General features: G+C 35.1%; 1 protein-coding gene and 1 long non-coding RNA gene across 2 annotated transcripts in view; one reads left to right on the forward strand and one right to left on the reverse strand.

Moving 5' to 3' along the window:
• The first annotated feature begins 577 nt into the window (after positions 1-577).
• hnf4a (hepatocyte nuclear factor 4, alpha) overlaps positions 578-12,656 on the forward strand; it is a 20,634-nt gene continuing 8,555 nt past the window's right edge. Inside the window, exon 1 of the mRNA XM_083570565.1 lies at positions 578-1,315. Within this exon, the coding sequence (XP_083426691.1) occupies positions 1,267-1,315 (49 nt within the window). The 5' untranslated portion in view covers positions 578-1,266. The remainder of the gene's footprint in view (positions 1,316-12,656) is intronic.
• The window catches only part of LOC310742044, a 2,667-nt gene continuing 1,495 nt past the window's right edge, over positions 11,485-12,656 (reverse strand). Inside the window, exon 2 of the long non-coding RNA XR_014538124.1 lies at positions 11,485-12,656. This exon is cut by the window's right edge and continues 311 nt beyond it. This is a non-coding gene — a long non-coding RNA (uncharacterized lncRNA).

Genomic DNA, 12,656 nt, shown 5'->3' on the forward strand with positions numbered 1-12,656 from the left:
GATAGATTCGTGCCATTAATAATTGCTGAAGAATTATTTGTTATCACATAAGCTGTAAGTCCGTATTGGGTAGTAAGCAGAAGTCAGTGTTGGGTAGTGTTGCCTATGAATAAAGAAGATTAATCTGTCAACTTTATCATTCATCACTCTCACCGTGACAGTGTGTGAGAACGTGTGTGTGTGTGTGTGTGTATTTGTGTGTTTGTGTGAAGTCGTAGTGAGTTTCATGAGGACACTCAAAAGTGAAAACCCCTGCTGCTGTTGTGTAATATAAAGCTTTTAGCTGAGTACATCATTTTATAGCCATGGGAAACTAAACACTGAATCATTTTTCCCCATGCTTCATGTAATATCACTGAGAGGGAATATTGTAAAAGTATGGTTTCCTAGTTTCTAAATGTCAGGTAAAAATGGAAGATTCTTCGGAGAAAAACCCCCAGAACCTAATACAAATCCCTGTAGGAAACATAATGCAAAAGTACATAATGCTGCTTTAAAAAAAAATTAGCAAATACATTTAAACGTTTAATGGTGGAAACCACACCCTATTATTGTAAGATAACTACATTTATATATTTATTATATTTTTAGTTTTAATAGCCTGCATGACTGGTCACATGGTTTATAAAATAATGTATCACAAACTTCCAGGTCTATAAATAATATCAGCTGGATGTAATGCATTCTGAAGGTAGAACATAAAGTTTTCCCAAATTCACCTATACAGTTACAGAGGTCCCAGACTACAAAAATTTGAGAACCTCTGCTCAAAATTACCAGAGATGTTTTCTAAATGTCCATACACAGTAACACAATATACACAAAGTATATCTCAATAATATGCCCAATAATATCGTGCCAAGGCATTCTTTCTCTTGATCCATAGTTATGCAATTTTGCACATTTCAAGAAAAATTATGCACATTGAACAAAAATAATTCACAGAAATCTACACACATTGTCTATTTGAGTTTCTATCATCCTGTTGCTATGGCTACATCTGTCATATAGATCGCTCCTCTATATGAGCTTGGTTACTGTTTAACCTCCCCACCCACATTTGCCCAGATTAGGAGAATCAATAAGATAACAGGAGTACCGGCCTAACAGAGAGCCAACAGCACCTTCCTCTAAAAAAAGAAAGAAAGAAAGAAAGAAAAGCAGTACGCTGCACCAAACTCTTCCATTCACATCTTACACTTTTGTTCTTACTCAAAAAAGGAAGACCAACAACGCAGAGGACAGGTGAAGAACCCGAGGAACAGCATGGTCAATGTTAACACTCAGGCCAACACTAATATGGAGCTTCCGTATGGTAAGTAGAGACACTTTCTCTCACTTTCTCTCACTCTGTCCTCTGTTGTCCTTTCTAAAGCCAGCTTGGGGGGGAGAATCTGGCGGATTTGTCAACGAGTCCAGATGTTTCCCTGCCGACTTCAGGGAGACAAACGTAGTTAAGCGGGACTTGTCTGAGTCGGTGTCAAAGCCGCCATTGGTGTCGTGAGAGTTTTTTCGTAGAGTCTTGTTGTGTTTGGGAGGTGTGGCAGAGCCATGACGGCTGGTAAACAGGGCCTACATGTAGCTACAGGTAAATGATGCTGGGAGAACTTCCTCTTTTGTGTAAGGAACTGTAACATTTTAACAAAGCGCTGGGTGGAAGATATTTGTGCAAAGTCAATACGCCAGATCGGCGAATAATACGTGCGAAATTACATGTTTTATACTTAAGCAAACACAATGAACAAATTTTACTCTAAGAAAAATTTATTTTGTACAAGTCATGGCACTTGAACCTAACGGCCACGAGTGTTCATTATGCCGGTTGAAACATTTTGCTTTGATCTAACATGGATTATTACATCTCACCTTTAAGAAAACAGTGTTGTGACTCAAATCCTGCCTTTGAATATCCAAGATAATGACAAATTTACTTGTATTACAAGCTTGAGTGGAATTTGGGTGCAAAAGTTTGCATACCCATTGGTCTTCCCATTCTGTTGTCATAGCTGCCATATCTGTATCTGTTGCAACCGTGCCAGATCACATCCCCATATGCTGTCATTAGTAAGTCAGGACAAAATTTTGACATCTTGCTATTCCATTTGTCCTGCATGCTTCAGGATACACCACCATAACCAACATCAGATGCTTAAAATTAATTAGTAAAAGTAGATAAGAGCCATTTAAACACTGAGACACAAAATTATTTAAAATATTTTTGTTATATGCTTCCTTTTTAACACATTATAATCTAATTTGTGTCATTTGAAACAATATATTCACCATCCAGTTTATCAGGAGTACCTATTCACCTGCTCGTTCACTTAGTTATTTATGCAATGGTATAGCAGGAGCGCAATGTTACTGTCAAAATCAGAAACATCACGAACCTCGGTTGATCTTCGTTGTCATGTCAAGCATGAGGAAGGGGAAAAATAAGTGATCTTAGTTGATCTTGAATGGTGCGAAAAACAAAAATCATCCAGTAAGTGACACTTTTCCCAGGTGCAGTAACTCATATAATTGATTTTTTCAAATGTGGTGAGCAAAAAAACATCTCAAAACACATTAAACCTTAATGTGGATGGGCTACAACTGCAGAAAAACTAATTCGGGTCCATGTCTGTCAGCCAAGAACAGGAAACTGAGACTACAATGAGCATGTAGAATGCTTAATACGTTTGTTTTCATGCTTATTCAAGTATATGTCATGTTATCAGGAAGGATACTGGGTTTTAAAATCCAGGAGCTGCTTTTGGGGCCATTGAGTGAAGCCTTTAAAGGCTTTGAAGCCTTTCTGCTTGACTTGTAAGCCCCTTCCTACAAAAAAGTCTGCCAAATAAATAATTGTAACATTTACATTTTGGCTAAATGCCCTTTAAGCCTCTTTCGGTAACTAAGAAACAATTGCATTGTACTGTACTGATGGTTTCACAATCAAAGAATGCTTCAGCTTAGTGTTAGTGCCAGTTCCTGGTAAGAAACTTTTAGAATAACTAGAATTTTTATGTATGATGATTTACAGCTGAACATTTGATTGTATGTGAAAAGTATGTAATAAATAACCATGTAATGTGGTCTCATGTAAAAAAAAAAAAAAAAGTACAGGTAAACCCCAGCTTACGACATAGACTGGGACCGAAAAACCGGTCGTAAGTCTATCAAGTCGTAAGTCGAAAATAGTGTACTCTATGATGCGTTCCATCGCAGACATAAAGAGGCACTGTAAACACATTTACATTTTTTTACATAGTACAAATGAAGTAAATGAAAAAGAATATATACATAAGAAGTAAATAAGATTACAGAATTATTTACTCACCGTAATATTTTTTGTTTGAGGTGACCGTCGTATCTCCGAAATGTCATAAGTCAAGCGGTCGTAGGTCGGGGTCTGACTGTATATGAGGGTCAGATCAATGACATAAAGTAACAACTGGAAAAATTCATTTGCTGGATAAAACCTAAAACTTTTTACGTGCCAAAACATTAAAAGAGATTGGGATTACATTGGCTGTTGATGTTCCTTTCTGACACCTATATCCAATAAACAATGTAATAAAATTGTCACTCTTTTATGATCACCAAGAAGGAATACAAATATGCCCTACAACTTACAAAGGAGCACATTAAATTAAATAGAAAATATGTTAAATCAATTAATTTATCAAACAAATAAATGTTTTAAAATACAGTGAAAATAAAATAATTATGTAAAAAAAAAAAAAGACTTCTGGAAAAAAAATTCATTGTGTAAAAATCACATGTGAATATAAATTGTTAAAACCAAATCACATTAAATCACGCACAAATTACCATGTCAAAATCACAAACTAATTTAAACAGGTAAAAAAAAGTCATGTAAAAATAAGATAATAATTTGAGAAAACCTTTTTTCAAATAATAAATATTTATAATTACCGTAATTTCCGGACTATAAAGCGCACCCATTTATAAGCCGCACCCACTGAATTTTACAAAGATTTTTGATTTTGAACATAAATAAGCCGCAGGTGTCTACACTAATGAACTATACACAGGCTTTAACGAGACACGTTACACACAATGTAACCGGTGAAATATGTTGCGCTTCCTTTAGGAGCATAGCGGTATTTTGGGAACAGCCTGGCACTGCATTTTTCCGCTATTACTGCATGTGTGGAGACCGAGGAATATGTCCTTATTATTTTCTGATGCTCATTTCTAAGTTTCTTTGACTAACCCTTAACGCTGTTGCCAAGAAAAATAAAAAAGCACGAGTTTTGGAAACCTGTCTGTGCTTATATGATTTCTGTTGTAACTGGAGTTATCGAGCTCTCCCTTCACCCAGACTCAATGCGTTACAATGGCTTGTATCTAAACAGTAGCCTACCAAGAAAGTCATTGTTCACTTTCTTCCTCCTTCCTTTCACAACTATTTCTCTCGGGAGTTTATCTTTTGGCATCGTCGTGCATTTAAAAAATTTTTCTCCCGAAGCTCAGAACACAGGTGAGGTGCGTTTTTTTGTTTCCATTCGGAAATTTCATTGGTCTAGTGTTATGGGGTTCAGTTTTTTGGCTTGAAGTTTGTGAAAACAGGAAAAACCCAGGAAAAATTCATAAATAAGCCGCTTCGTTGTTTAAGCCGCGGGGTTCAAAAAGTGGGGAAAAAGTAGAGGCTTATAGTCCGAAAAAAAAAAATTATGTAAAAGAATTAACATGGTTTTGATATATTTGGGATTTTTCCTAAAAAACACCAATGAAAATGTACTTGACTCAATTGAAATGAATAAATAATTAATTTATTAATAAAATTGTGTCATTTGCTTTTTTATGGTTAGTAACAACATGAAAACACAAAACAGCACCTAACACAGTTATTTCTTTAACAACACGTTAACTACAAAAAACGAGGACCAGTTTTGAATTTTGAAGCTATGCACTGTCTAGCCGTTACAACCTGGGCAAATAACTGCCCTGAGAAGTGAGCAGGATGCCTGGTTAAAAGTAAACAAAACACAAGCAATTGAACAGGTCTGCAGCAAGGAGTTCTGTTTACACTAAAAAAAGCCATATTACTCTGAGAGAAGGTCCAGCACTCGATTCTTCATGGGACGCCTGTAGTCATGAGGCCTGGAGACGAAGTAACCAAAATGCCAGATTTCAAGCCTGGGCAATGTTGATAAATGTGAATCCCATGCAATGCCTTGCTTCTAGGATTAGGAAATGTTTTTAAAGGTAATTTTAAGTTATAAATCCATCATTTTTGTCTGGTTTCTCTCAAGGTTTCTTCCCTATGCTATCTCGGGAGTTTTTCCTTGCCACAGTCGCCACCGGCTCACTCATCAGGGACAAACTTACACTTATAAAGAACATATTAAATTTTTATCACCACATTATCTGTGTAAAGCTGCTTTGAGACAATGTTCATTGTTAAAAGCTCTATACAAATAAAAATGAATTGAATTGAATTTTCATAGCAGTTCTTGTAGCAAAACCTATTGAGCAGGTCTAACAGAAACTGTCAAAAGGTTATGTTACAGGTACAGTCTCAGTCAGAGTACTAAATTGTACTTTTTATTTTTTTTTTACTTTTTTGCTAAAGAATCCATATAGTCTAAAATCTAATTCTATGAAGCTTTTATTCTTTTTAACAACAAAGCTTCGGTCAGTTAATAAGCAAGAATGAAACAAATGCACTTCTGAGAACTTATGTGAAGTGTTTGAGGGAAAAGCAAGAAACATGATTCGCTAATTTAACCATTATTAAATGTTTGATGTAAAAATTATCAGATATCAAAAATTGGAAAAATACAAGATTAGAAAACTCGTCATCAACTATTAAGCTCATTAACAGTAAATGGAACAACACTGGCTCTTTCTTTCTTTGTTAAAAAAAAAAAACAAAACAAAAAAAAAGCTGCCAACAAGTTTTTTAAATATTAAGAAATCAAAGAGAAAATTTATCCCATTCTTGCATTATTTATTTGTTTAATTCTTGCTAATTTTCAGGGTTTGTAGTCAAAAACAATAAAATCTTTATCTTTTGGTTATTTAAGGTGCAAAATGGTACAAAAGACACCAGTGACAATGAAAAGTACAGTTTAGAGGTTTTTTTTTGTGCTAAGCATGCAACCTGAAACTGCAGTATACATGCAAAAGTGAAAGCGTCACTTAAAAAGCACTGTGTAACTCTATTAACTGTAAAATCCATTAACTGTTTTGGGTTTAAGTTTGGGGGTATTTATAATTTTTAATAGAGACAACAGAATTATCAGTTCTAGCAAAGAGCATTGATGCTGATGTAAAAATAACCATTATAACAATGTAAAACAATGTTCATCATAGTCATAAGAAAAGGACATAGCATATTAGCTGTTCTACAAAACAGAGACACTGTCTGTTAAAAACATTCAATATATAAATGATAATGTCACAATACAGACATGTATGTGAAAGCAATGTTGTTTAATTTGTGTATATGTAATGTGTAGATATAATGTCTATAAGGAAATATCAATCTTTGCTAGTCTGCTAATTGATGCTAAATGCAAGCTAGTTGATAAGGAAGCAAGCAGTCTAAGCAGATTCCCCAGACACTTCTCCGTGTCCAGGGATCGGGCTGTCAAGGCCCCCGCCTTCGACTGCTGCCCAATCCTCTCAGCACCGGTCCCTTACGGTCCCTCCTGCAGGTGGTGAGCCCACGGGAAGGCGGCCCCACGTCGCTCCGACGTCACAAGCCTTGATTTATTTTTCTTGTAAGGGTCCCCTGGAGCATAGAGGGTTAAGAGCCTTGCTCAAGGGCCCAAGAGTGGCAGCTTGCCGATACTGGAGCTTGAACCCCCGACATTCTGATCGGTAACCCAGCGCCTTAACCGCTGGAGCCACCACTACCCCCTTATATATATCTTATTAATATTAATTAATTTAATTATCATAGATAGATAGATAGATAGATAGATAGATAGATAGATAGATAGATAGATAGATAGATAGATAGATAGATAGATAGATAGATAGATAGATAGATAGATAGATAGATAGATAGATCACTTTATTCCCATAAATTTTCATCAATCAGTAGGTACCCAATATAAAATATTAAATGACTGGGTGTTATTATGCACCCATTAAAAGTTCATTAAAAGTTGGTTATCTACTGTTGATATGTGATGTCATGATATCATTGATCAGTCGATGTTGAGGTTGATGTCATCATTTTCTATATTAATATTTAATAATGTGATCACCGGTCAGGGAACCAACCCCAGCCATTAGGGTTGCACAAGCCTTAGTGCCGGTCCCAAGCCCGGACAAATGGGGAGGGTTGCGTTAGGAAGGGCATCCAGCGTAAAAACGTGCCAAATCAAACATGCAGATGGTCCGCTTTGGCAACCCCTAATGGGAGAGGCCGAAAGAAAGTTCAATATTTAATAATGTGGGACATTCACAAGAGGAACTAGTCATTGCCATTTATATTTTAACTGCTAGAAATCACTCTCTTGTTTATTCCTAGGTGCCTTTTCCCCTTTGTTTCTGCCGTTCTAATGGCAGAATACTTACTGATCATCAAAAAAGCTCTGACACTGGAGACTCCTTTCATTGCTTAAGAATGCTTATGCTTTTTCTTTGCTGAACAACTTTTAAAATATGTTTATTTTAAAATGTTAAATGAGTAAATCGACATAAAGAAATGCTTGGAGATTGATGGTATATACTGGCATTTGAACTGGAAGAGGAGATGTGTAAAGTAGCATTATAACCTCCACACAATTGATAGTATTAGCTGTGAACCCAAGACTTGTATGAAATCTCAATGTGACAGGCATTAAGGGATTAGTATCGCTGGCGTTCAGTGTGCTTGTGCTGCAGGGAGGCAGCGTCTCTCAAACACATTCAGCTGCACACAAAACAGCAAGGCCTGAATGGCCAATCTGTTCCATTGGGAAGGCTGAGGAGCCTGAAGTCGCTGGGCCCGCATCTGCCGATTTAGAGCCCAGGATGTATGGAGAACATGGCATTTCGATGAATCCAGGTACTGACCCTGCTGAAACTCACCGCATAATGAGGGATGCCAGAAATGTGGGTTTACAGGCTGTTGTATTTCTAGATTTCGTTCTAAGACATTTTATTGCCATATAAGTTTAAGGAAAGGTGTGTGGATGTATTCCAAAATGATAAATATTTCATACACTTTCTATTTTTAAAATATAAATATGCAGGCGTGCTTTGTAAAACCATTTACCATTTTACCAGTTATTATAAGAATCACTGTGTTCTCAATATCTTAAGGAATATTTTTGTCATGTATATAAAAAGTGAAAGTTCTGTTGTCTAGTAGTGTTGTTGTAATAATGGTAATAATGATGCAGCTTTTACATACTATTTCCATATTGGTCCAAAGGAATTTACAATCATTTATTGGACAGTGTTATTGCTGAGGTGTTACTTTAACTATTTATGGCTTTGTGTAAGCTTTAATGCATTAATATTTTGTTATTAAGTTTATTGTTTTTGGGATATCTAGATTCTGTCGTTTTTATCTGTCTTTGTGCTGTTGTGAGTATATTCTGGAGTATTGTTGGATTAGTCTTTTAATCAATCCGGTTCCATTGTTTAATAAGAATATCATCAACCAGGGTCTATCCTGAAGGACTAACCAAACAAGACTAAAGGGTTCTAGATATCAAACTTTGTTTGAATTACGCAGATCTTACAAATTTACTGCTGACATTGTTTAATGTCAAGGAAGTGCTCATCGAGTTTTTTCCTGTAACGACACACACACATACATGAAGACCACACGGTGGAGCTGCTTGACTCCGACTGCACACAACATAAAGTCTCCAATGATCACTAACAATTCCTTTCCATTCCGAATGCATCTCCTTTTAGTTGATACATTACTTTATATGGCCTGCTGAATTCGAGGTACACTACATATTCAATGCTGTGTTAGTAACTGCACATAATATGTTTACAAAGCATTGCATATTAGCTATCTTGAGTATAGCAGTTCAATTTGGCTAATATTTCCTGTTATAAGATTACAAAAAAAGGAATATATACAGTATAATGATAAAAAATATTACTTATTTATTTCTAAATCTAATCTTACTTAAATTGGGGGGTGTTTAAGCCTTTATTTCTATGAGAGCAAGACAAGAATGTAACAAATATGCTGAATCAATATATGCTTGATTTATATTAATTTAATAATAAATAAATGATCACTTATTGTCCATTTTAAGTTTTTTTTCTTTAGTTTATCATTATTCTTTTTTGATTGACCCAATAAGCTAGAAAATAAATTTAAACATAAGTTAAAATAAAATATTTCCCATTTCATAACAACCCATATTTTGACCTGTTTGTGTGGGTATTAGGTATAACTAACGAATTTGTCCAAAATTATTTATTTATTAACGATTGCAATATTAATTAATGCAGATGTTTATTTACATTATTCCATTAATACTACTGTTTGGGGTTTGTTCATTCTAAGTACTATAGTAAATAATGTGCATTTAACATATTAAGCAAACTCCTTGCTAAAGCAATTCCTGGTATGAGCAAAAATTCAGTAAAAAAGGTCAAGCAAATTTTTTGTTGTTGTTGTAAATATCATTGCATAACGTGATTGGAGGACTTGTTGGTGTAGATCTTTCGCAACATGTTGTTTGAAGTACTCAGCAGCTGTATTAGATATCTACTGTCAAAAATGCTCAGCATAATTGATAAATTTAATAATAATTAACTTAAATAAGCAGAATCAGACTTACGTATAAAATGTATGTATCATGCATTTTAATTAATCAATCATTCAAATTGTCAACAGCAACCACAGTGTACAAACATACAAACTTATTTTCAAAGGTTGGTTATTGAACGCTTCTGATGAAAAGATTATTGTTTCATTGATGAATTGAAAATAAAAAGTGATGTGTCCTCCACTCAGTATCCCTGAGCCAGCAAATTGGATTTAGCCAACTCAATTCTCAGCAAAACAATGGTTAATAATTGAAAGAACCTTATCTGAGGCCATGATTGATTTACGAAGAGCATTGCGTTAAATGTGTATTGATGCAATTGTTTACTTATTTGATGTTCAGGTAGCTCCTTGGGTTTTTAGCGTTTTATGAGAAAAAAAATAACATAGAGTGGATGGCTTTTTTGTTTAATTTTGAACGCCACTAAAACAGTTCAGGTTTAGGGACAAATCATATTACCAAAATAGTTAACAACTTGTGTTCAGCATTTTTAAAAGAAGCTTAACATTCGATAGATCTGACTGATGTTACAATAAAAAACAAATCTCTGCTAAATTCCAGAGACATTATGGGGAAGGACAATCCTGAGATTTTCACTTTCCTTCCCCCAACACCGTCAAATCTCTTTATTACCCTACAATGATGAGGCTTAAACAGAAATACTTTACGGTGCTGTATTAGGTCCTAGAGGTTTATGATTATCCAGACCCCAAATAATATGTATAGGGGCTTTCGGAGTTTCATAGATAACTGTTAATTGTTATGGAAGAGTCTGTTTCTTTCTTGAAAAAAATTATATATATATATATATATATATATATATATATATATATATATATATATATATATATATATATATATATATATTTATATATTTCTAATGCTAGAAATATCACCAATGATAAAATTCTTCATTATATGCGTTATATGATATAAACCAATTTCACTCGCTTCACCAAACTAGTAAAAAGCTGGTATTTTTACTGGTATTAAAAGGTCATACTTTGAATTGAAAGGTCACTGACGATACCTGATGTTATGGCTAGGCAGGGACCATATTATGTCTGTGCCTGATATTATTTTTTCACACTTTATATTTATAGAAACCTGTGCGGAGATAATCAAAGGAGTTTTATTTTGCATGTCAAATGTCTCTAATGACCAACCAATGAACATTAACACTATGAAAGTCTAAGTAATTTTTTTATTTTATAAAAAAAAAAAAAAAAAAAAAAATAGTGTTAATATGGATTTATGATTTAACAGTTTGAATTAGTGTACAGGCTCCAATTTACCCTGTCCAATTAAAAACATTTTATAGGAAAGAAAGACAGCTTCTATAGCAGACTAGTAACAGTGTAATGCAATGATCTTTATTTGTAGGTCTTTGTACCTTTTTCTATATACACATTTAAGTACACAAGTGACCCAACCAGAAGGGTTTTGTTCTGTTTTTTTTTAATACCTGTTTTAAAGTACCTGATATTTTAGAACATATATATATACTATTAGTCAAATTTAAACCACAGTGAATGGACTGTGTCCAGGCATGTACTAAAGATAAACAAATTTGAACACTAATTGAATCGCTATAAATGAATTGCTCATGTTAATGAATGTCATCTTTCTTTGTCCCGTGAGTGTCCCATATGCCCGCTTATATGCTTCCACAGCTTGAATGTACAGTAAATTAAATATAAGAAAAAAGAGAAATAGTGCATATCTTGTATGTATCTATATTTGTGACTTGTTTATTAGTTCATCCCAAATTTATATTTAGTTACATCTTTCTTCCAATACTACTAAAAGAGCTTTTGGCCCAAAAAAAAAAGTATTTGCATTTGAAAGAAACAACTTGTGTATAAACTTGTCCACAGAAAATCCAGATGTCACTAATTAGACAGAGTAATTGTCTAACAGATAGGATTACATGCAGAAGTCATATCACCCCGACACCTATTCTGACCTGAATACTTGCCGAGTCTGCTCTTTTTCCCTTTCACCATCATTGATTTTACTACTTAAACTCTCTGACTGCTTTGAAGGGCCCTAATCTGGTTTTAATAGAGAGGAGGGGCATAGCCCATGCTTATCAGCCCTCATAGCATACACAGTGATAGGAATGATCTCATCATGCTTTCTTTTAGCCTCATAACACATGAGAAAATGGATTCGAACTGAAATCAAATTAGTTTATACACATCCTATGGTTTTAAACAAAGTAAAGTAAAGGCTGTCAGTCACTCTGACAGCCAGTAGTTCATCATGGGGGCTTGCACAAGCTGTGTGGTTTACAGATAGCAGTCTGTTGACAAAGTCTTCTCTATGTCACTAGTCTTACGTACCTGTGCCATCTACCCCAATGAGTCCATGCTGGCTTTTTTGTAACTGGCCTGATGTGCTGGAGCATGTGTATATCCTTTTCTCTTCCACTCGCTTGTCATTCTTATCAAGGCAGCCAAGCATCATAAAAACTTTCCAAGTATCGAGAGAGAAACCGATATATTCCCAAAGTCATCCACAATTATTCAAAGAGCATGTAATTCCATGTAGGCGACACAGACCGTGGCATTGCTGCCATGCCCTGTTCAGTGGAAATGAAAAGGACTCATTCAAGAGAAGGTACAAATAGGCAGTGGTTACAAATGGAGTTTGGTCAGTGGTCGGAGATCTCTATTGTGAAGATAGACAGGACTTTGTTCACAAACTGGAGTTTGAAGTTTCGAAGGGGGAAATAGGCAGCTGAGTTACATCAGTTTGGAGCAGTCCTTTGACTTTTAGCCCCGGGCTGCATGGGTGACTGATTATAGGACATGGACATGACATAGCTGTCTCATATCACACTCAGGGAGCTATTAGGGATAGAGAGATTCTCTGGATGTCCTCCGTGTTCAGTTTTAAAGTACA

The sequence above is a fragment of the Silurus aristotelis genome, assembly GCF_946808225.1.
Source record: "Silurus aristotelis genome assembly, chromosome: 19".
NCBI lineage: Eukaryota > Metazoa > Chordata > Actinopteri > Siluriformes > Siluridae > Silurus > Silurus aristotelis.